This window comes from Camellia sinensis, chromosome 8 (assembly GCF_055761805.1).
Source record: "Camellia sinensis isolate YWXY chromosome 8, ASM5576180v1, whole genome shotgun sequence".
NCBI classification, from domain to species: domain Eukaryota; kingdom Viridiplantae; phylum Streptophyta; class Magnoliopsida; order Ericales; family Theaceae; genus Camellia; species Camellia sinensis.
In genome coordinates, this window is record NC_138968.1 from 193682272 (window position 1) to 193708772 (window position 26501).

The 26501-nt window shown below is 37.9% G+C and overlaps 1 protein-coding gene across 1 annotated transcript; it reads left to right on the top strand.

Moving 5' to 3' along the window:
• Positions 1-19185: 19185 nt before the first annotated feature.
• Positions 19186-26475, top strand: LOC114275684 (nuclear transcription factor Y subunit B-2). The gene is made up of 2 exons (XM_082885913.1): positions 19186-19315; positions 25868-26475. The coding sequence occupies exons 1-2, from the start codon at positions 19186-19188 to the stop codon at positions 26473-26475; spliced, it is 738 nt and encodes a 245-aa protein (XP_082742039.1).
• The last annotated feature ends 26 nt before the right edge of the window (positions 26476-26501 follow it).

The window sequence follows — 26501 nt, forward strand, 5'->3', positions numbered from 1 at the left end:
TTTGATATTTCTGGGTTGAGGAGTGAAAATTATCAAAAAGTTGATAATTGATAATTGGGTAATTAAATTTTATTCCCTTGGGTTCGGTCCAAAAATATGGAGCCCCGTAGCATTTTTGAACCCTTTTATGGTAGGATGTAAAGTGCAATCATTAAATTTTTTATCCAAATTGATGGTGCATGGTGTCATGCATTCAAATTTTAAATCTTATACTATGAACAATGCTTGCACGTCACTCATGATAGATAATATTTGTGCACAATTATCGAGTGACAACACGACTGCAATCATTTTCTCTCCTCTCACCACGAACCACCCGCTACTGTTTTCCCAAGTCGGTACTAATGTTTCTTCACCAATAAAAATTTGGGTAAATTACACTGATGTCGTTAAGATTTATATTTATTATAATTTTTCTCTTTATTTTTAAAAAATTACATTTCCTTCGAGATTTAAAGTTTTATTACAAATTTCTTCTTCAGTAATTTAATTTTTTTAAATATTAATTTTGTCTTCATTGGGTAAATTACACTGACATCCTTTATATTTTAGAAATTATAATTCTCTCCCTAAAGTTTAAAGTAGCATTATCAATTGCTCCCTCGGTTAGTATTAGTTGGAAAAAAAATTAATTGAAAAAAAAATTAATTAGAAAAAAAATTAATTGAATTTTTTTTTTGTTAGTATTTAAATTTCTGTTTAAAAATTAACGTAAGTTCATTTTTTGAATTTACGTTTTTTTCTCAAATTTACAAACTGAGACAACCTTTTATAAACTAAAAAAATTATCAAACAAGTTTTTATGACAGTTTTAAAAATTTTTGTAAATATAAATTGAAAACTGAAAACGAAATGGTTGATGGTAAAAATGTCGTAAAATTAGCAAATAATTAAATAAGTTACCAACATAAGAAATGACTTATCAAAAGATCTTTAGGCTATGTATGATTTGATTTTTAGAAAAAAATTTTAAAAATTAAAAAATTAATTTGGTTAAGAAATAAAATATAAAAAAGTAAAAAATATTATGTGTTTGGTGGTACACTGCCTAAGAATAAATTCTTAGGCTATGTATGGTTGGATAATTATTTTTTATTTTTTATTTCTTAACCAAATTAATTTTTAATTTTTTAAAAAATTTTCTAAAAATCAAATCATACATAGCCTAAGAATCTTTTGATAAGTCATTTCTTACGTTGGTAACTTATTTAATTATTTATTAATTTTATGACATTTTTACCATCAAGCCTGTTTGGTAACTATTTTGATGGGTCGTTGAACACACCAAAATTAAATACTAAATTATACCAAATTCAATCAGAATAATGGCAAGTCCAGGTATCAATCCACAGGGACTATTGTGAAATTAAACTAATTTAATTGTCAAATTCCTAAATTAATTTTGATAAAAAGATTGGTTGTTTATAACCTAATTTAATAACGAATAAATTAAACTAATGAATTAAATTATCAAGAATAAATGAAATTGGATTTACTAAATTGGGGAAAAATCCTAGGGTAGAGAATTCACCACTAACCACATAATTAGGATTTCCAATTGAAATTAATTATGCTATGGTTTGAACGGATTAATGCTTCGCAACTACAAGCTCAAAGCATTTAACAAGAAGATTATCACATTTAATGTACGAGCACGAACCATCTCAAGTAATACGAATCGTTCACTCTAAACTAGGGTAGTGATATGACTCGTTCCTCGTAGCATGGTTCATCTCATATCTTGAATGTGAAGGAATAGAAAACTCATGTATGGATAATATTCAACAATCACAAAAAATTAAATATTTGAAAAGATAATGAAAATTATATATAAAGAATTTCTAAAACACCATACAATGGTTCAAACCTTTACATAATATAAAATCAAAAAAGAAAAACCTATTACATGGCTAGGGTTTCTTCAAAACCCTAGAAAAAGAAGACTAGCCACTCATGGAGGAGTGGAAGGAGGTAGAAGGAGAAGGAACCACCATGGGAGACATCTTGGAGCTTTTGTTTCTCTTCCTTTCCAAGCCCTAGCCTTTCCCTTTAGGTTAAAACAATTTCAGCCCTAATCCAGCCTTTTATTTGCCTTTTTATCCTTCCAATCTCGTCCAAACAGGTTTAAAACGTCGGTTTGACTTTCCCAGAAAAAGTCAACGCACGTGCGGAAAAAGTCAACGCACGTGCGGGAAAGTCAACTTTACCCAAATTCTGTCTCTTTGCTCATTTTATGCTCCAACGATGTACAACCTGATTGACACTCAACACATATAAAATATACAGTTTGACCAACAAGTGAAATTAAGAGATTCTAATTAACGGCCTCAATGATGTACATTTCGGCCTTAATCACATCCCCCAACTTACCACTTGTTAGTCCTCAAGCAAGTAAAATAAAATAAAATTAAACAAAATCTATCTATTTCCTCTTTCGTGGGACAACGGTTGCATTTAGCATATGCAACAAGCCTTTAAATCACAAGGTTACCCCAGGTGGACGAGTAAAGTCTCGTGAGGGTTTCCAGAAATGATACCCACAAACATTAACATATTCATATATACTCAATAACAAATGACCACACTACTCCACCTAACAATCAACTTATGTGCCACTACAGTGTGATATTTAGACATCATGAGTCATTAAAGGCACAGTGGACAAGCATGAAGGAACCTATTGAGTCAAAACCACAATTCAGTTAATACAAAAGTAAAGTTCCCTATACTTGTGCATGCTAGTAGACAAGTCATGAGTGCCCTCGGTGTAAAGTGCAATCTCCATATTAGTTAACTATCCACTATAATAGCTCAGTGTAACTCATAATAACACCCATCATATACAGAAAAACTAACCTGTTGCAGCCAAGATTTTCAAAAGTTGTTTGTTTTTTTTTTTTTTAAATGACTGTGCAATGTCCTGATCCATTAAGCTTTCTAATCAACCCATGTAACAAGCGTTGGGCCAATGACTCCCAAACCAGACGGTTTTAGGGCACTAGGTGTAAAGACGCCCCTACGGGCTTAATAACTCGAGTTGAAAAGGCTACGAATCCGAACAAGTCATTCTTCTTATTTTTTCTTAACTGTGCAATGTCCATGTCCCTTAAGCTTTCTAATTAACCCATGTAATAAGCATTGGGCCAATGACTCCCAAACCAGACGGTTTTAGGGCATTAGGTGTAGAGACACCCCTACGGGCTTAATAACTCGAGTTAAAAAGGCTACAGACTCAAACTAGTCAAGTGTTTTTTTTTTTTTTTTTTTTTTTTTTTTTTTAAGAATCTTGGCTCCTCATTTATTCTTTTCTGCAACTCTAGCTATTATCAATGATGTACACCAGGGATTATAATAAAAAGATCACTGCTATGATAGTGTGCTCATGTGAATTAAGGCATACTCATGACAAGTGTACTAATACCGCAAACATAGACAACTCTCCTCGTGCAAACATGGCATGCAAGTATCTACCCAATAAATCATTTTCATACAAGTCTACTATGATCTCCAAATAACATATGCAAATGTCATCACCCTACTAGCAAAAAGTCACATCAGGTGAAGTAATGCAGTCAAGTGAAACAGGTATAAGCATGAATTATGAGCCAAATAGGAATGCACAAAATAAAATATAACCCTCATCCCCCAACTTGAATATGACATTGTCCTCAATGGAAAAGTAAAGAGAAATAAGAGAAAATTACCAGAATTGTAGGTGCACATCCAGGTAGGCAGAGAGTAACATATACACACTTCACTCCTTTTCTTTTTTTTTTTTTTTTTTTTGTTAAAAAAAACGAAAAAGAAAAAGGAAAATAAAAAGAAAAATAAAAGAGACAAAGCAGTATACAGGCGGGTACTACGGAGAAGTCGGTGGTGGTGGTGGTAGGAAATGTTGGGCAAACAAGGCTTGCATCAAAGCGCGCGTCTCGAAGGCGTTATCCTGACCCTGTTGTTGGATGGCGAGGTTGTCGGCGTGTAGCTGATCGAAGCGCGCTTGAGAATAGTCGCGATGAGCCTGAAAATCCGTGCACAACTCCATGAGACTCTGGTGGTGATCACGAAGAGTACGGTGGACCTGATCGACAGAGTGCTAAAGCTGTAAGTACTCCTCGCGTGTCATGTAGAGTGGGTCCCCTTGGGGAGGCACGGGGGGAACAGGATGAGCTGGGTGGTCATGTACGGGGTCCGGGGCCTCATCAACAAGGGCACCTATCGGCTGCGGGATGCGAGATATGCTGTGCTGCCATTCCCGCTGGCCGAATGTCGGATACACTCTATCAATCTCCTCATCCTCAGCAATAGGGATGTGGTTCAGCTCAAACACAAGTGTCAACAAGTTGGCGAATGGTAGTGGCCAAGTCAGGTTCTGCATAGGAGTAGGCCGAACTGCCTCACGTAGAAATTTCTGCAAATGCAGCAAAATGAAATCCTCAAGCGGGACCTGATAGCCAAGCTGATACCCGTGTAAAACTCGCACAAACTTCAAACGGCGATCAGCTCGATGCCCAAGTGGAACGACATTCTTATGGACCACGGAATCAAGGAAAAGCAAGCGGCTAGGTAGCTTGCTCCGCCGCAAGCATGTGAAACTGGGGTCGCCGTGGGCTCCCGGGAAGTATTGCTGGATGAGGCGATGTATGGGTTGGCGATCCTCAACTTCCGGGAAAGGCTGATATTCCTGTTTGGCGAAAAACTCTAACACTGTAGCAATCATGGCTGAGGTGATGTGGACAACATGGCCATCAATGTTAGAGAGCAGTCCAACCGTGGTGGGTGTCTCATGCAGGTTCTGGTAGAATAGTCGTACCAGACGAGGATAAGTGGGCGCGGTCACAGCGCAAATACCCAACTGTTGCCAGAGTCGGAGCTGCTTAATAGCCCAAGTAGTGTCCTCGTCACGCTGGAAAAATGACAGGTTGAACTACGTGAGCTTGTGAAGAGGGCGTGAAGCCCACTTCGGCCGTGGCATGTCACCTGGTGGTGGTGGCGAGGATGGTGGTGACGGTGGTGGTGGTGGTGCCGAAGAGGATGCGCCCCTGGCCTTTTTGGAGGCCCGAGCAGAGACACGGCGACTCATATCCTGTACACACCAACAATAAATACAGATACCCGTGAAACTAGCATGAGAATCAAATAAAATATGAAAGCACAAATTTGCCCACTAATGTACCACATGTAATTCCCAATTTTTTGTTTTTTTTTGTTTTTTTTGTTTTTTTTATTATTATATGTAAAAACGAAATTAATTAAATAAATGAAGTAAAATGTCATTAAATTAAATTAACTAAACTATAAAATAAACTAAACTAAACTATAAAATAACTAAACTACCAAATAGACTAAAGTATAGAGTAAAACAACCAAAACTAAACCCCTTTTTTTTTTTTTTGGAAGAGAAGAAAATTAAATAAAACTTCAGAAAATAAAATAAAAGAAAATGAACTAAACTACTTAGAAAGTATATGAACAATGACATCATAGAATAAGATAAAAATAAAATCACTAACTACACAAGAGTAACAAAAAATAAAAATAAAACCAAATTTCACTAACTAATTAAATTAACCAGAATCACTACAAAGCAAATTTAAACTAAACAAATATAACAAATAATAAAAAAAAAAATTAAATTAGGATTAGTTTTAGTACCAATATTTCTTTTTTTTTTCTTTTTTTTTTCGCACGTGCGCCATAAAGGGCCGCACGTGCGGCGCTCATCTTTCTCATGTGCCGAGTTTGGTTCTGGTTTTCTCTTTTTTTTTTTTTTTTTTTTTTTTTTTTGAACAAACTAACAAACATGCATTCTACAACTAAAAGAGCACAAATAAAATTAAAAAATAATAATAAAAAATCATAATGACCACTAAAAATACTAAAAAGAAATAAATCAGTCATGGCTAAACATTTTTTTTTTTTTTAGATGAACACTAGATCAAGATAAAAAATAAATAAATAAATAAATAAATAAAAATAAAAAACTCTACAAATTGATTCATACCTTCACAAATCTACGCAAAAGAAAGAAAAGAAGAAAAAGAAAAATTACCTTGAAAAAGTGGAGAAAGAGAGAAAAAGAATGGAGGTTCGTCGGAAAAAATGGTGGTCGCCGGAGTTTCGCCGGACGGAGAGGGAAGTGATGCCGGCGGTGAGACGATGGTAGTGAGGAAGAAGAGAGAAAAAGAAAAGGAAAGAAGAAGAATAAGAAGGTGGGTTTGTGGGGTTGAGAGAGAGAGAGAGAGAGATAGAGATAGAGAGAAATCTGAGAGTGAGAGTGATTGGGAGAGAGTGAGTTGTATTAGATAAGGTTTTTTTTTTTTTTTTTGTACGAAAATGAAAAAAAAAATTAGTAAATGAAAATAAAAATAAAAAAAATAATAAGAAAACAAAACAAAATTATTTATTTATTTATTTATTTATTTTTGAAATTTTCCGCCCCACACGTGCGGGAGTCAAGGCCGCACGTGCGGCGATTCCATCCCCCGCGCTTCTCCCCCTTTTTTTTTTTTTTTTTTAATTTTCTTCGTCCCGCACGTGCGGCTGGTCAACGCACGCCCCTCCGCACCTGCATATTTAGCAGAGTGCAACCGTGATGTTTCCAAATTTTCCCGTACGTGCGGGGCCCAGGCCGCACGTGCGGCGATTTCAACTCCGCGCTTTTTTTTTTTTTTTTTTTTTTTTTGGGAAAATCGGCGTCCCGCACGTGCGGGAGTCAAGCCGCACGTGCGGCTGGTCAACGCACGCCCCTCCGCACCTGCTTATTTAGCAGAGTGCAAGGCTGGTTTTGCCCAATTTTCCCGCACGTGCGGGGCCCAGGCCGCACGTGCGGCGATTTCATTTTTTTTTTTTTAATATTATTTATTTAAAATTGATCAAGTATAAACACAGAAAATAAACATGAAAGCATGCTTTTAAACACTGAGAATAAACATTTCTACCTTTAATTGACATCCGGAATAAATATAGCACAAAAGAACATACGGAATGCCCATTAAAGGTATAATCTTCACGCGAAAATTACGGGTACTACTTTTCTCCCTAACTGTATTTGTAACTTTCCCTATTCTCCAACACGGTGACAGACTAGGTTGATTTGGTATCCAGAATCGAGGCGCATAAAGCTACCTCAATCTATGGGGCTGCCATACAGAGTTCAAGCCGAGGTAGTTTTGAAGCAATCTCCACACCCCTGGGTATTTAAACCAGAATTTAGTCTCGGAAATCCCAAACCTTTGTGCTCTAGGCTTTTCCATTCGAACTCTAGTTTCCACCGTCTCAGTTGGTCTCCTAGGAACTCACTACAAACACGGTTAGGTGGCTATACCAGACCGTCAGATGCCGTTCGGGCACGGCAAACACCAAAGGAATTACACCTTTAGAGGATTTAAAGTCTCCTAGACGCAAGTAAAGCATAACGAGAACAAAGAAAAACAAAATAGCATAGAAGGGAAAGAAAAGAGAACAAGAAATCAATTTATCAATCATAGTAAAATGGGTCCATCAAAGCAATGGACTCAATCATATCCCCATTTCCAATCCCCTCTATATATGGTATCAATCTTTGGCCATTCACTTTGAAAATGTGGCCAGTTTTTGGATCTCGCACCTCAACGGCGCCATGACTAAATGCCTCAACAACCTCAAAGGGGCCATCCCATCTTGATCTTAGCTTACCCGGAAAGTGTCTCAATTTTGAATTAAAAAGCCACACTTTTCAGTCGGGTTCAAAAGATTTTCTATTAATGTGCTTGTCATGGAATTCCTTAGTCCGAGCTTTAAAAACTCTCGAACTCTCATATGCATCATTCCGGATTTCCTCCAGCTCATTGAGTTGCAATTTCCGGTTGAGCCCAGCCGCGGCCATATCGAAGTTAAACTTCTTTATGGCCCACAATGCTCGATGCTCAAGTTCAACCGGGAGATGACAAGCTTTGCCAAACATTGCCCTATATGGTGACATCCCAATGGGTGTCTTATAAGCAGTGCGGTAAGCCCATAATGCATTAATTAACCGTTGTGACCAATCTTTCCAATCCGGTCTCACCGTTTTCTCAATTATGTGCTTTACCTCCCTATTTGAGACTTCTACTTGGCCACTAGTTTGAGGGTGGTATGGAGTGCTAACTTTATGGGTGATAGAGTATTTCTTAACTACCGACTCAAAGAACCGGTTACAAAAATGTGTACCCTGATCACTTATTATGGCTCTAGGAAACCCAAAACGACTAAAGATATTTTCATGCAAAAATTTGATTACCACTCTATGATCGTTTGTTCAGGTAGCTATTGCCTCCACCCACTTAGACACATAATCTACTGCCAAGAGAATGTACTCAAACCCGAACGACGACGGGAAAGGGCCCATAAAATCAATTCCCCAAACATCAAATATTTCTACCACAAGAATAGGGGACATTGGCATCATGTCACGCCGAGACATCGAACCCATTTGTTGACAGCGCAAACAAGTTCTACAAAATTGATGGGCATCTTTAAAAATTGTGGGCCAATAAAACCCGCTTTGTAAAATCTTGGCGGCCGTTTTATGCCCACTAAAATGACCGCCACATGCAGAAGAATGACAAAATGTAAGAATGCTATGCACCTCACTCTCCGGCACACACCGTCGGATCACTTGGTCGGAGCAATATTTAAACAACTCCGGATCCTCCCAAAAGTAATACCTGACTTGTGAAAAGAATCGGTCTTTGTCTTGCTTAGACCAATTCTGCGGAGTTTGCCCAATGGCCAAGTAATTCACAATATGTGCAAACCACGGGGGGCTCGCTTGTGACAGCTCAAAAAGTTGTTCGTCCGGAAACGAATCATGCAAAATAAGAGGGTCGCTATTATACTCAACGAGGATTCGGGAGAGATGATCCGCCACCACATTCTCAGATCCTTTCTTATCACGGATCTCTAAATCAAATTCCTGAAGCAACAAAATCCATCTAATCAACCTAGGTTTGGTCTCTTTCTTAGATAGTAAATACCGCAAAGCGGCATGATCAGTGAAGACTATGACCTTGGAACCTAGGAGATAAGACCGGAATTTATCTAAGGCAAAAACCACAGCTAGCAACTCTTTCTCGGTAGTAGTGTAGTTCAATTGAGCATCCGAGAGAGTGCGACTAGCATAATGTATAGCAAATGGTGCCTTATTGACCCTTTGGCCCAATACAGCCCCGACAGCATAATCAGAGGCATCACACATGATTTCAAAGGAAAGAGACCAATCTGGTGATTTCATGATTGGCGCGGTGGTCAAGGCCATTCTTAGTGTTTCGAATGCCTTTAAGCATGCTTCATCAAAGACAAAAGGTGCGTCCTTAACTAGTAAACTACACAAAGGACATGATATCTTACTAAAGTCTTTGATGAACCTATGGTAAAAACCTGCGTGCCCTAGGAAAGACCTAATTTGACGCACGGAATTGGGTGGAGGAAGGCCTGCAATGAGGTCGACCTTAGCCTTGTCAACTTCTATACCTCGAGGGGACACAATGTGTCCCAACACTATACCCTCACGAACCATAAAATGGCTCTTTTCCCAACTCAAGATTAGGTTTGCCTCAGTACATCGTTCTAACACTCTAGTCAAGTTCCTAAGGCATTCCTCAAAAGACGGTCCAAACACCGAAAAGTCATCCATAAAAACCTCTAAGAATTTCTCCACCATGTCAGAGAAAATAGCCATCATACACCGTTGAAAGGTCGTCGGTGCATTACACAGCCCAAAGGGCATGCGCCTGTAAGCAAAAGTGCCAAAAGGGCATGTGAATGTGGTCTTTTCCTGGTCAGCGGGGTACACCGGGACTTGATTATACCCCGAATAGCCATCAAGAAAACAATAGAAACCCTGCCCCGCTAACCGCTCTAGGATTTGGTCAATGAAAGGTAAGGGAAAATGGTCCTTCCTAGTCGAGGAATTTAGTCTCCTATAATCAATGCACACTCGCCACCCAGTAGTGGTTCGTGTGGGGACTAACTCTCCTCCTTCATTCTCAACAACAGTGATGCCCGACTTCTTGGGCACTACTTGTGTGGGACTCACCCACTTGCTATCTAAGATGGGGTATATAATACCCGCATCCAACAATTTCAAAACCTCCTTCTTCACCACTTCTTTCATATTAGGATTCAATCTCCGTTGCATTTCGCGAGAAGGTTTGGAGTCCTCCTCTAGGTGTATATAATGCATGCACACGGAGGGATCTATCCCTTTCAAATCGGCCACTGACCACCCTATAGCACTCCGATGTGCCACGAGAACACTCATTAACTGACTCTCCTGCGCTGCAGTCAAGTCAGATGCAATGACGACCGGTAAAGTATCTTGGGGCCCTAAAAAAGCATACTTGAGTATGGCCGGAAGTGGCTTCAACTCAAGTGTAGGTGGTGTGACCAAAGATGGTGTGGCAGGCTTTCTCGACAGAGGAGGAACTGACTCAAACCGGGCTTTCCATGGAGGAAAATCCGGTGTAGAAGAAGAATTAAGCAAGACATTCACCTCCTCAACTGACCCATCTATATCAAAATTTTCAAACCCGAAATGAGCTAGACAAGCCTCCAAAGGGTCCTCTACAAGAATGGAGGGCAAAGCCTCTTCAACAATCTCATCCACAACATCCACTAATAAGCACTCCTCTCTCTCATGAGGTTGTTGTGATGCTTGGAAAACATTAAGTTTCACTTGCATGTTACCAAATGAAACTTCCATAACCCCGGTCCGACAATTAATGCATGCATTGGCCGTAACCAAAAACAGGTCGACCCAAAATCACCGGGATTTGTTTCCTCGAACTGGCTACCGGTTCCATATCTAAAACCAAAAAGTCAACAGGGAAGTAGAACCTATCAACCTTAACTAGCACATCCTCAATCATGCCTCGTGGCACTTTGAGGGACCGGTCAACCAACTGAAGAGTAACAGTAGTGGGCTTCAACTCGCCAAGCCCAAATTCCTCGTACACAGAGTACGGCAACAAATTAACACTAGCCCCTAAATCCAATAAGGCCCTATCAATGAAGTGGTCCCCTATAATACATGCAATGGTTGGGGCACCCGGGTCCTTAAGCTTAGGAGGTGTGTCATTCAACAAGATAGAGCTTACTTGCTCCGTGAGTAGGACCTTTTGGGACACATGTGTCCTAGATTTACGCTTTTGCGTACAAAGGTCCTTCAGAAATTTGGCATATGATGGTACTTGCTTAATCGCCTCCAACAGGGGGAGGTTGATTTTTACTTATTTAAAGACATCCATCATTGCCTTCATAGATGCCGCCTTCTTATTAAAAGGGGACGGTGTATCGAGGCACTGGGGAAAGGGTGCCTTAGGCACATATGGTGCCTTGGGCTCAAATGAAGTGTTAGGGACTAAGTCATCCCTCTTAAGTGTTTCCCCCTCACCCTTATTCTCCCTAGGTGAACCACCGTGGTCACCCTTCCTAACTCTAGTTGCATCAGACGCAACTGACTGAGGCTCTAACTCTCTACCACTTCTTAAAGCAACCACCGCCTGCACTTGCTCATGTTGCTTACCAATCCCACCTGAACTCTCTGCCCCGTATTGTCCCTTAAGGTTGGCCACAGTTTGACTTGGTAATTTTCCCTCCTCTCTTCGATTCATGTTATTAGCCATTTGACCCAATTGGGCCTCTAGCTTGGCAATAGAGTGAGTATGGGAGTGAACTACCGGTGCTAACCCCTTAAGTTCTGCGAGAACTTCCAAAACCTGAGTCTCAAAGGCAGAGTTGCCCTGAGGAACAGGCAGGGGTTGTGGTTGCCGGTACGGTTGTGGGGGTCGATAAGGTTGCGGTGGTCGGTAGGATGATTGGTTGGCAAAATTATTGAAATTCTGCCTTGGTGGTGGCGGATTGTAAGAAGTGCTTTGTGAAGGGGGTCTCCATGAGAAATTAGGGTGATTTCTCCATCCCGGATTGCATGTGTTGGAGTATGGATCATTACCCGGGTTGGAGAATCCTTGAGCCGCATTCACATGCTCTTGGACTAACTCCGAAAATTGTGATGCCGAAGGGCACTCACTCAAATCATGAGCAGGGCTCGCGCAAATAACACATGCCTCGTGAAATTGAGGTTGTTCTTGCTGGGTAGGGGCATGTCCCGTAGCTAATAATTGGTCCATCTTGCGGGACAGTGCCTCTACTTGTTGTGCTAACTCTAGGTTTTGCCCGACCTCATAAATGCCCCCTCTTTTCGGGGCTCCAACTACGGGTTACCGGACTTGCCGGGCTGTGGATGCATGGTGAAGGGAATTATCACTTAGGTTCTCAAACAATTGCCATGCCTCGGCATCATTTTTAGACATAAATGTCCCACCACAAGACGAATCCACCATTTGGCGGTGCGGCTCAGTTAAGCCATAATAAAATGTTTGAACAAGTTGCCAATTAGGCACTTGGTGGTGAGGACACTGTTGGAGAAGGTCTCTAAGTCTTTCCCACGTCTCATGGAATTGCTCGCCATCCATTTGAGCAAAGTTTGTGATGGCTCGCCTAAGCTGGTTGGTTTTACCTATGGGAAAGTACTTCTCCAAGAACCGTTGCTGTAATTGGTCCCAAGTTGTGATTGAATTAGCAGGTAAAGAATTTAGCCAGTGTTTGGCTTTATCCTTTAACGAGAATGGAAACAATCGCAACATTAAGGCCTCATTTGTGAAATTCTGGATCCTCACTGTCGAGCAAATTTCCAGAAATTCATTCAAATGCTTATAAGGGTCATCATGAGTTAGTCCATAGAATGATGGGAGCATTTGTATAGTGCTGGACTTAATCTCATAATAAGCAGCAGTGGTATTGGGTAATTGGATGCATGATGGTGATGTATATGCAGTGGGTGTAAAATAATCCTTAAGTGTTCGGTTAGGCTCCTTCGGGACATTAGGATCTGCCTTCTCTAATGGCTCAATGTATGAATATTCAAGCCTAAGAATACGGGCAGAGGTCCTAAGTCTCCTAAGGGTCCTTTCTAGTTCAAGGTCCAAACTCCACAATTCAGGGCGACAAGAACGATGCCTGTGCATACACTACCCAAACACACACAACAAGTTCCGACTCTGTGCACTAAGTATGAAAGCAAAATACCAAAGGAAAAAATACTCACAGCGGTTTAACGAAAACGCTTTACTCGTCTTGCGGATGCTTGACGTGTAGACGTTATCTCCAATCTCTGTTTGAGCTTTGACTTCCGTTTTAGCACTTTGGTGCTTTGCTTGTGAGTGTTTGCTTCTGTTTACTCACTTTAGCGCTGCGGTTTTTTTTTTTTTTTTTAAAGCTTGGCTGCGCTCCGCTTGCACTTCAGTGATAGCCCCAATTTCAAATGCTCTGCACACTTAGCAACACCAAAAGCATAAAATCCTAAACTAAAAATTAAAATAAGAATGTAACTTTAAATTAACTAATTTCACCAGAAATCCCCGGCAACGGCGCCAAAATTTGATGGGTCGTTGAACACACCAAAATTAAATACTAAACTATACCAAATTCAATCAGAATAATGGCAAGTCCAGGTATCGATCCACAGGGACTATTGTGAAATTAAACTACTTTAATTGTTAAATTCCTAAATTAATTTTGATAAAAAGATTGGTTGTTTATAACCTAATTTAATAACGAATAAATCAAACTAATGAATTAAATTATCAAGAATAAATGAAATTGGATTTACTAAATTGGGGAAAAATCCTAGGGTAGAGAATTCACCACTAACCACGTAATTAGGATTTCCAATTGAAATTAATTATGCTATGGTTTGAACAGATTAATGCTTCGCAACTACAAGTTCAAAGCATTTAACAAGAAGATTGTCACATTCAATGTACGAGCACGAACCATCTCAAGTAATACGAATCGTTCACTCTAAACTAGGGTAGTGATACAACTCGTTCCTCGTAGCATGGTTCGTCCCATACCTTGAATGTGAAGGAATAGAAAACTCATGTATGAATAATATTCAACAATCACAGAAAATCAAATATTTGAAAAGATAATGAAAATTATATATAAAGAATTTCTAAAACACCATACAATGGTTCAAACCTTTACATAATATAAAATCAAAAAAGAAAAACCTATTACATGGCTAGGGTTTCTTCAAAACCCTAGAAAAAGAAGACTAGCCACTCATGGAGGAGTGGAGGGAGGTAGAAGGAGAAGGAACCACCATGGGAGACATCTTGGAGCTTTTGTTTCTCTTCCTTTCCAAACCCTAGCCTCTCCCTTTAGGTCAAAACAATTTCAGCCCTAATCCAGCCTTTTACTTGCCTTTTTATCCTTCCAATCTCGTCCAAACAGGTTTAAAACGTCGGTTTGACTTTCTCAGTAAAAGTCAACGCACGTGCGGGAAAGTCAACGCACGTGCGAGAAAGTCAACTCTACCAAAATTCTGTCTTTTTGCTCATTTTATGCTCCAACGATGTACAACCTGATTGACACTCAACACACATAAATATACAGTTTGACCAACAAGTGAAATTAAGAGATTCTAATTAACGGCCTCAATGATGTACATTTCGGCCTTAATCACATTTCGTTTTCAATTTTCAATTTATATTTACAAAAAATTAAAAAATTGTCATAAAAACTTATTTGATAATTTTTTTGGTTTATAAAAGGTTGTCTCAGTTTGTAAATTTGACGAAAAATTGTAAATTCAAAAAATGAGCTTACGTTGGTTTTTAAACAGAAATTTAAAAACTTTACTAATAAAAAAAAATTTCAATTAATTTTTTTTTTCAATTAATTTTTTTTCAACTAATACTAACCGATGGGGTAATTGGTAATGCTACTTTAAACCTTAGGGAGGGGATTGTAATTTCTAAAATGTGAGAGGTGTCAATGTAATTTACCCAATGAGGACAAAATTGGTATTTAAAAAAATTAAATTGCTGAAGGGGAGAATCTGTAATGAAACTTTAAACCTCAAAAGGGGAGATGTAATTTTCAGAAGATGAGAAGAAAAACTGTAATAAATATAAACCTTAGAAGGTGTAAGTGTAATTTACCCTAAAAGTTTTAATCTCCAAAAAAAGAAGCATAAATTATATTTTGCTTCAATGCAATTTGCAATATATCTATCTTTGATTCTTATAATCTCATTTTGAAACAAAATACACCTTATACTTTTTAATTGATTTTAATTACTGATTAGGCTTATTTAATCATGAATTAACGTTAATTACAGGTCGGGGTTGTTACAATCTAGCTGGCCAAGACTTGGAGTGATCGAGTGTTTGATGGGGGAGCAGTCATTGGGATCCTTACCAGTTCAGACATCAAACTAGTCTCGTATTTAGGAACCACTTATTTGCTGGGTGTGTAATCAGCGGGGGGCTTCTTTGGGAGTTTCGCAACCTAGTCGGGTTTAACCTTATTCGTCCAGGGAAAGGCAATACCGTTATGAAAACCAAGCACGCCAGATTTTGAGGGCCTCGGGAGAGCCAAATTCTCAGACCCCTAGTAGGGAATTATGCATTTGTTCCAAGTGTGGCTAGTTAGAACACATCAACAGTTCTTGTCCATGGCTTGTGAGCTCTTAGGGTATCTTGGATTTGAGAATAACCAATTTTAGTGGTCTAGTGAGGAACAGTAACGGTGGTAGTACTGCTGGGATAGTTTTGTTTTGGCTGTTCTGTTTTGTAACCAGTAGCTTATCATTGTAATCATTAGGTTCTGTTATGAAACCAATGTGTTTTGAGGATGTTGAGACATCATAACTACTTGTTTATATATATATGTACCTTTCCTTGTTTATTTCCATGGATTGGGCAGATTAGAGCATGTAATGACTAAAGTTTTATTAATATGATAAGTTGTTGTGGAATCGAAAAATTTTCGTATTGATACATATATACGCTTGTGATTTGGTTTGGGAAGGTGATGGCTGGTGAGCCATATTTTGAAATTAAAAAGAGTTGTTAAGAGATGCGTGTTTTGATTGGGGTTACCATAGGGCGAGAAAAGTATACTTGCCGGGTGTGTGTAATTTCATGAGTGTTCTTTATTTGGTCTTATGTGCGTGGTAGAGGTTTTGATCTACTGTCATGAGAATTTCTCGAAAGGATGTGAAGTGTACGATTGGCACTAGGTTTTGTACATACAACGTATATGTTGTTTTCAAGGGTGAATCGCATATAGTTTCGATGGGTATAGACTTGTACTTTAATGGTAAGTAATGGCAACGGATCTTCGTATTATCTGATTGGTTATTTCTTGTAGAGGGATGCTAATCCCTTATCGTAGTAGTGGTTGTGGTTATTGGCGTTGGTGGGTGGTGTGGTGTGTTCTGAGTAGCTGGTATTATACTTCGAACAGTGGTATAGTGAGCATTTCCTAAATTCTAGGATTCCTTTATTATATTTGGGTGTGAGAGGTGTGCACCTCAATTCTGGTTAAGTTAAGAGATATTGTTGGAAGGATTGGTCGAGTGTATAATCTATAATTAGTGTGTAACCTATGTGTAGGGTCACAATGGTTTGTGTTTACGGGTCAAGGTTTGGAATGACAGTACAGATGTTGAGAACTTTTTTTATTCTCCTACAGAGTTAGGATGGTAAGACTTTGAAGGCCTTGTTGGTGTCATGTGTGTGCTCAAGGCTTGGTTCAAGGCAATTGTTCAATAAGTATCAACAGCTGGTGGATTGACTAGGAGACTTAGTGTTTTAGTTGTACTTGTATATTGAGTGATGGGTAGAATATGGATTAAAGAGTTGACCTTATTAGTTACTGAGGGATGAAGGTGTTGTGTTTACTTGTTGCTCGGTTTGGGCGGTTACGTGGTAATGATGACGTTGTAGCATAGTAAGCCTTGTGAGTTGACTTGGTTCGAGAGGATAAGTATGTGAACTTTGTTGTTGTGAATTCAGTTGAGGTTGTGAGTATATCCTCAGAATGAAAGATTCAGTGTGGAGATAACCCATTCGAGGTTAAAGGTAAGACATCGTGCAATAAGTGAGGAGGTTTTGCTACTATGGTGTATGGCGGTATATGGTTCGTATATTGTTGCTAGATGATGTGTCACGTCCCATACCCGCCCCTAAAGGTTTGGGCATGACCTGAACAAAACTTGACATAAAAACTGGTGTACACACCGTACGGGGCCTTATCGGAAGCATAAAATATTAATATAACAGGAATACAAGCATACTCCATTGAGCTATTTCTAACATGCCAGGATCTCATGCATTATATACATCATCAAAAGCTGTTAAAGTTTAAAACTATATCCTTGAATATCGTGTATAACATATACATTTACAGTCCTAGCCCGATAATTGGGCATAACAAAAGGAATATAAAAGTTAAGTACAACATCCATAGGTGGCTCTCAAAAGCAAACCCATATCTTAGCAGCTTCCCAAAAAATAAATGGCCTGGTATGGTGCCTGAACATGTAAAGGTTGACAAAAGGGACAGCGTCAAAGTTAGGACTGACCCCCTGACTGATAACCTACAGAAACAGACATAATAGAGAGTGAGCCGAGCTCAATGAGTAGTAATACATAATGAGAAACATCTGACTTGAAACTTAAATACATCAATACATAAAAGATGTAGCATGCACTTGATTTGTCTGATTCTGCATTTAGCTCATAAAGGCCCTAGGCCTATTCCCGTGACATAAACTTGTGGCTATAAGCCCTTGAAACATGATGGCACGAGGCCCTTGAAACATGATGGCACGAGGCCCTTGAACATATGGCACGAGGCCCTTGAACATATGGCACGAGGCCCTTGAACATATACTTGAAACTTGTGGCACATGGCCCTTGAAAATGGCATATAGCCCTTGTAAATGCTTTTCTTTACATATAACATTAACATATCTTAGACATGCATAAGAGCATTACATGCTTGAGACATTAACATGATTACATAACATAACATAAGTACTACTACTCACAGTGTTGAGATGGCGTGTTACTTCCTTCTGGAAGGTGCCCTGCACACAAGTAATACATTAGTCTCTTTTGTTTTTATAAAGCATTTCCTGAGTCTTGCACCTTGCATGCTTACAACCACTTTAAAATCATCTGAAAAACATTCTAAAAATACCAGAGAAACAAGCACTCAAAGCTGAACAACCATTTAATTTTTCCTGAAAATGAGTCCTCCGCTCGAGCGTAGATTGGGCCGCTCGAGCGGACTGTAAATTGCACAAAACTGCTGAGAGGTGGTTTTTCCCGCTCGAGCGGGCTTTCCTACGCTCGAGCGGACCAAGCGAATTTCCTGAAATTCTGGACTTTCATTCAAGTCCCAACCAGGTATTCATTCCATTTTTACATGCAACCCAAGGTTAGGTTAATGCAATATACTCACCTAACTTCACTACAACATGAATTCTACCTTGAGTATCATAAATTAAGCAAGATTAGGAGCTTTAAAAAAAATCATCTCCCTCTCTAATTCCACTCTTGAATTCAAGTTCTTTCATATCTTTGAAACATAACACATAGTATATGCATAATTCCATGAAGTGATAATAGAAAACCATAGATTGAAGTATACTTTCATACCACACTTAAATCTAGATGTCTAAGCAACCAAGTAAGAGAAACCCTTATCAATCACTCATGAATTAGACATAGACATGAATCAAACATACACATCAATTGCAAACTTTAAGTGGCCATAACAAGGAGGATTTGAGCTTACCTTGAATTTAATCCTACACTTCTACCAATTTGCTAAACTTTCTTGTTGAATCCCTTCTCCCCCAATTTCTCTTCTTCTTCCCCAAAATGGTTTTCACGTTTTTTTCTTTTTTGATCAAGATTTATGAAGTCTTAGATAGATATACATATATCCATTTATAAGTAAGGCATATAGGACAAAAGTGAATCGTTTAGTCATCCCAAAATTAAAATTTCACGAACATGCTTAATATTACCTAAAAATTATGCTGATTACGAATATATAATCAATTTCAGCTAATTAAGCTGTTAAGGCTTCCAATTTCTAATTCAAACACGTTAATGGTGACAGATAGTTTCCTTGTGAGACAGATAGACATTCAAAGACATGGATTTCACTTCCTTAATTATAATTTTTCACGGAACTACACAGTAAGCATTTAAAAGTACCATTTGAGGACTGAGAATATAACAGAAATCACGTACGAGGGTCGGGTTATTACATGATGTGTAGAAGAGGATCGGTCACAGGGCAATGGTGTGGTTAATGATTGGATTGAGTAATTTAATATTCGATAGTCTTGGGTCACTATGGTATGAGTGTTTGTTGTCTAGTTTGGATAGTGGAACTTCAAGTGAAATAGTAAGATTGTGTGGAGTGAATGGTGTGCTTTGTCACAGTTGTTTTGACTTATTCGGTCTTTGTGTACGTGGTGTAAGGCACCGGTGTGTACGTTGACTTGAGAGAATGTATTGTTTGACTTGAGAAGTCCAATTAGGACTCAAATGTGAAACGATGATGTGTATGCCACATAGGCACATGTGTGAGAGGTGAATGGAGAATCAAAGTACCGTCGGTTAACTTTGAAGAATTCAGAGTGATTCAATGGACCTGAGAGGTCATGTATGGAACTCCATTTCAGAGTTGGTAAGGTTGGGCTAGATGTTGGTGTTAATACTAAGTTGGGTGAAGTTAAGTGGTATGCCGGTGTTTGAAGGCTAGTATGGATGGATAGTGTTGAATAGTTAATTGGTTAGTAGTTGGGTTGATTGACATATAGTCACCTCGGGAATAAGTCGAAATTGAGGGTTATGTAATTGAACGGTGCCTAGGTATGAAATGTAAATCTCGTATGGATAGTTGGAAGGTTGTTTTGAATTGTAGTAACCGGTTTGGGATTTCGGTTGAAAACTTTGGTCGTATAAGCGCTTTGCGCTATTATGTGATTGGTGGGTGTGAAATTCCTTCTCTTGTGTTATTGCGTTGCTGGCATTTAAAAAAAAAAAATTTACTGGGGTTCTCATCGTGGAAATTTTGTTTCGGGTATTGTGACACCACCGTAAGTGTGATGGGTTTTGTTGGGTAACTGTGTTATGATTCACTGGAGAAATGTTGATGAATAATTTGGAGGAAAACCAGACTCTCCTTTTTAGTATTGTGGCCTTGGATGCTTTTCATAAACTAAAACGGTTTTGGGTTGAAACGTGAATTTGTGACTTTAGTTTCTGAGAAATAATTTGAAAATTTCTGAGTTTTGCTGTGGCCAGTTGATAATGTGTTTAAATTGTGACGGGGTAAGTCTGAACACCTTTTGGGGGAAAACCAATTGTTTTGAGACAAATTGGATAAATAAAGCATTTTCTTTAACTTGAATGGAATATCTTTTATCTTGTGTCGAGAAGTCACATTTTGATCTAGCATAAGTTGCTAGTTACATGTTGTATGTCTTTTTGGCAAGGACTTAGAATTGTCGGGAATTAATGTGCCATAACGTTGTTGATTAATCGTGTTTTATTTTATGTTCTTGTTGTACGATGGTTGACCGAAAGCTTTGTGTGCAAGTGGTTTCCTTATTCCTTATGTTGGAGTGTTAAGCACTCAATGGTGATTAGGGTATTGCAAGTAGTCGAGACGTGGTGGATGTCTTGGAGCGCTGTTGTTATTGAAGTTGTTATTACTGTTATTATTGTTATCGGGGGGCATTGGTCCTTGTCTTATAAACCGGCGCGAGTTTTGCTGGTTGGGGAGGTATTCATGTTCGTTCCTTGTTGTTGAGTCGAGTCTTGTGAAGCAGGACGTTTCTATTAGTTAAGGTGCTGTGGAAACATTACGGAATTGAGGAAACAACTTGAGAGCGTGAATTAGAAGTCCAAGTGAAATATTTGAACTTTTCGTTGGTGTTTGATTATATATTGAGATTTTGATTATGCTAATGAAATGTAAAAGCATTGTATATGTTTTAAAACACGGAAACATTGTATATGTTATGGGGTGCTTGGAAACATAGATTCAATATAAGTATTGCATATGTTTTGAGAATATGGAATTTTGTATTTGTTGTATCACTTTTGAAAACATTGTATATGTTATGTAAATTTTGAACATTGTAAATGTTTTAGGAAATTGTAAATTGCACTTTCAATATGGGACTTGTGTATCAAGTTGATGAAAATAGACGACTAGAGAGTGAGTCATGGTGTTGAACTTGTTAGATTAATGTTGTTGTGAATGGTTTAATAATGATTTTGAACTTGATTTGAAATTTCGGGGACAAAATTCTTTATGGGGAGAGGTTATAGCGATTTCGGTTTTAACCCAACTCTTGTTGCATTCCGGACTTCGACTTATAGTTTCTAAATGTTGTTCATTGTCGTTTTCCCCCTTAATCCCTCTTAAATTTGGTTATTGGATTATAGTTGTGTGTTTAGAACAGGTTGGTTGCTTGTTTTTCCAAACCTTTGTTGCCTAGATTTTTGCTCCTTCGCTCGAACGGCCATTCTTGCACTCGAGCGAGCTTTGTAATTTTTGCTCCTCTGCTCGAGCGGCCATTCTCGCGCTCGAGCGGGTTTTGCAAACTCTCACTCACTTGAGCGGGCTTTGCAAACTCTCATTATTTTTGCAGACCTGCAAATACTAGATGAGCGTATTCTACGCTCGAGCAGCGTTTTCTACGCTCGAGCGGCCAATCTTGAGGTTGAGCAGTGTCCTTCGTCTGCAAAATTTCTAAAAACATGTATTCTGCGCTCAAGCGTCACTTTTTATGCTTGAGCGGAACAATGTGTTTGATGCTCGAGCGTCACTTCTCACGCTCGAGCGGACTGTGTGTATAACAGATCGTGAAAATAACATTGTACATCATTTTTTCATTCCTCTCTCTCTCTCTAAAACTTTTCAAAAACCTAGATCTTGAGTTTCTTTATCTAAAACTCATATTCTCTCTACTATTTCACCTAGATCCATTGGAATCTTCACCCTAGTACCTTTGAGAAAAAGGTAGAGCCTCTCAAAAGCTCCGTTTCGATTCAAATAGAAGTTGGTTTCGACGCCTTTGAAGTTTCTCCTTTGTTGCTTTAGTCTTTTAAGCTTGAGGTAGGGATTTTTCACATTTTCATATGGTTTTTAACTTAGTTGATGATTGTGCAACAATGGTGAGCTTTAGGTGTATTATGAACAAACCTAGGGTTTGGGTTGTAAAATCAAAAGAAGGGTTTCTAAATGTATGTTGTAAAAATGGTTATGGGATTAAATATAAAGTGGTATGGTTACAAAGTAGTTGATTTTGGCCTTGGGATGAAATTGGGAAAAATGAAGTTTTGCCATAAAATGTCTTGAATAATTATTTTGTATAAATAATAAAATTGGTATTGAAATTGTGAAATTGGGTGGTTATTTATATGAATTGTGTAGTCGGATTTGTTTAATCCCTCACCTACGGAAGTTCGGATAATGTATCTATTGTAAAGATTGTATATCTGTTTAAGAATAACTATTTTGGGCTAACGGTGAAGGATAGCTATGATTGTTATAGAAATTGCATGAGGATTAGGCAAATTGAAACTAATCTCTTTTCGGTTGTCATTGAATATGACTGTGTGTTTCAATACATTGTATATGTATGATGTTTGGGAGAAGATAGGGGATGTACTCCATTGTTTGGGAGGAGAAAGTGGATGGACTCCATTGAATTAAGTTAGCCTGTGTGTCCAAGGTGAAAGTCCCAAAATATTGTGTATACATGGGTGCCGATTCTCGCGGACGAAAATTTCGTAAAATGACAAATAAAAGTGTTTATGTGATGATTATATCGTTTTGAGAACCTTTAAGTTGTATCCTCAGTATGGTTGTTTGTGATAAATGGAAATAGCTCATGAAATGAAATAAAACGAATGGAGATAAAAAGGAGATTAAGACAGCACAAATTGTGATATAAATCTTGGCATGACACGGTCTGCAAACAAGTTGTAAAATATTTTGTCATCGGTATCATGCATGTGTATCATATTTATATTTTTGTTAAGATTCATATATTGTGTTAAATTGTTTCTACTGGGTTTTGATTCACCCTATTTAGGAAAACCATTTTTAAGTGCTGGTGATATGCCTCACCGAGGATTTAGCTTGGAAGGACTGTGGAGCTGGAGGCTCAATCTGATTATTTTCGTACTTAATTTTTGTACAACCAAAGGGTTTTAAATGTATTGGACTGAAAGTCCATTTTGTTGTAACCAAGAACTATCTTGGAAAGATGTAAGCCTTTAGGACATTTATTCTTGTTTTGCTTTCTGCTCTATCTCATGCTGTGATATATGCTGTAGATTTAGGGACAAGCTCATAAATGTATGATTGCATATGTCACTCTCTTGTATAATTGGATCTCATGTAATAGAAGGATTTATACTCTGATTCTCACTATCATTCACATATTGTCTTGTTAATTTGTTGTATTATTTTGGGGACGTTACAGGGCTAGTGGTTCAAAATTTTCCCAACTTGACCAGATTGAATCTTCCATCTGGTGCGCACCCAACGTCCGACCAAGTGAAGACCCCAGACTCCGGCCCAAACTAGCTCGGCCCATTATTAAGTTATAAATCTCCCTCTCATTTGGTAATAAGTGAACAATTTAAATTTTGAATTGTCTTGTTATGTATTATCATACTTTAACTATTTTTCTTGATAAATATTACCTTAGATTAAAAACAATATTGTTACCTCATGTATTATAAAGATAGGACTAAGGAAATTTTAAAATTGTAATGTCACTTGGCTATTTAATAACGACAAAATTTTAAGAGGTATATTTAATGATTGTTCTAAACATTGTTAACAAAGTTTAAATTAGTTATATATTTTTATTATACGTACTCTTATGCATAATAAGCAAGCATTTTAGATTTTTTAACGAGTGTAAGGGAAAAATCAATTTTTTTGAAGGAAAAAAAATAGAGTTAGTAGGAAATATGACTATTAATGAGTTTGCTATTAGGAAGAAGATTACACCAATACAACATTAGTGTATGGTAATCTATATTTAAGTACCATTTAATGTAGCAAAAGTTAATTAGTCCTTTTTATTAAATGTAGAGGTATATTGACATCTTTCAACACTAAATTCACACTAGGCCATATCTAGGTGGATCTCATCCGCATTAAACAAGGATTACAAGAAATTTGTTTATGATCTTTTAAGAGGAACTGGTAACCTTTTATTTCCTGTGAAAACAATCTCTTGTGTAAAATCAGACAATCCAATTTACTGGTAATCTTAGGTTTCTTGTAGAGGATTGCAATTCATTGCGTTGATTGTACGCTTTGAACAGTAAAAATTCTCACTAGACTACAATAAAGAGCAAAGGGTGATCAAAGCATGCATCAAATTGAGAAATCTTGTGTGCATGAAATCGAGAAATTTAATCAAGAGAAGATACGTAGGCAAGGTTCACATCACAACCATAGGCTTCGAAAACCAAATTCCGGTAAACCTACATTGAAACCACTTTTGTTTTCTATTCTCAGTTCAAATTTAATTGTATATATGTATTCCTGTACATAAGTACACATACATTTTTTTACAAATGTATTCTTCTTGCATATTATTTTTATCTTACCATTGTCAAATATTTATAAAAAACCGTCAATCAATCTACTTGTGTCTATTTTTTTCACATTCTTTTCAAGCCAATCGTCCTGATTTTCATAAATAAATGTACACATATGCACAATGTGAGTTCCTCTTCTTAGTTTTGAACATGAAATTTCATTTTGAAAAAATGCTTTAAATACGAAACTCTCTAATGAAAGAGTTCAAGCTAATGAATAGACACACACGCGTATTTGTAAAGTATCAAACATGCAATAGTTTTGTGGAGTGAGGACTCGTTGGATTTAAAATTGTGTCCTGACCGCACAATTTGCATTTTGTAAGTTTATTTTAAGCTTATTTTAATAATCCGACCGATACATCATATAAAACTTGCACAAAAAATTATTCATATAAAAAAATCAAGTTGATCAACTATCAATATCTATATGATCAAATCACGATAATTGTGATAGAGACCCCACACATACATAACCCCACAACCCCCACTCTCATCCTGATCACTAATAATGTGAAATTTACACATACATAAATAAATTTCAAAATTAAATTGGAAACCATGAAACCCAAAACAGGGTCCAAACATTTGTCCCCGTTAAATTAATCGTCTACTTTTTGAGGTTGTTTTTGCAGGGTCAATAAAAAATATTTTGACTGCATCTTTCGTGGGGTTGTGAAAAAGGACAAAATTTAATAAATAAATAAATAAAATTTACTCTCTTTCCTTGTGCAGTAATTATAATATCAATAATGATTGGGAGTATTTCTAAAAAACACTCATAATCTTTTTTGAATCTTAATCATTAATGGTGTAACCTCCACACGTATACGAGTGAGTCCCACACGTATATGAATGATTGATATCCAAAAAGGCGGTGAGATGCCCAAAAAAGGAAATTCCAAGTATTTTTCTTATAATATGAATTCAAAGTACTACATTAATTTTATAATTTTTCATTATTATTCATATTTTGCAGATCATTTTAGCACAAAACTTTTTATTATTAAATAAGTTATGGTTTAAGTCACCCCTAAATCACAATTGTAAAATTATGATACAAAATATAATTGCAGAAATTCTAATTTATCTCTACCTATGGGCCACTTTGTCTTGGATTTGATCCCATGACTTGGTACTTTTAGTTAAAGAAACTAACACATATATATTAAATATATATTAAGAACTATTAAATATATATATATATATATATACTATGAAATTGACTTAAATACAACTATTAACAAGTCCTAAAAATACATATTAACAAAATCGTTATGGGTGCTAAAGCTATTTTACCAGATGTTATTGTTTGATTTTCTCCAACTTGATCTCAGCTTTGATAGCAACAAAAAAGCGTAGAAGAGCCAAAAACCGCAACAGAGAGCAATCACTTCCAGTTTATGTCAGTGAGCGTGACCAATTCATGCCCATTGCCAACATTACTCGGATAATGCGAAGGGTTCTCCCTCAACATGTCAAGATCTCCGACGACGCCAAAGAGAACATCCAACAATGCGTCTCCAAATTCATCAGCTTCATCACTGGCGAAGCCAACGAGCGCTGCCACCACGAGCAGCGCAAGACCGTCACCGCCGAGGACATCCTTGGTGCAATGGGTAGGCTTGGTTTTGAGGACTACGTAAAGCCATTGACTCTGTTCCTGAACAGTTATCGAGGGATTGAGAGCGAGCATACCTTGATGCGTGGAGAGTCCTTTGTGAAGCGCACCGTGAATTTCGAGCAAACTGGGCCTGGAAATTATGGGCCGCAGGGTTTTCCCACGGCCCAAACCCAGGCCCAAGGACTTTTGAATGCAGATGCAGCTATGATGAAAAAGGGAATGAACAGTTACTATGGGGACAGTCGCGGAGGAGGCAGCTCCTCTTCCAGCCAGGCTGCTCTGCCTAGCTTTGATCCGTGTGGGCAGTTCAAGGGGTCTTGATGATCACAATGGTAGCGAGAAAATGA

Excerpts from the sequence above, each read along its gene's own strand:
- LOC114275684 (XM_082885913.1), top strand. The coding sequence starts at position 19,186 with ATGGTGTGGTTAATGATTGGATTGAGTAATTTAATATTCGATAGTCTT. Across the intron at positions 19,316-25,867 it reads AAGATTGTGTGGAGTGAATG|CTTTGATAGCAACAAAAAAG; the intron begins GTGTGCTTTGTC and ends ACTTGATCTCAG.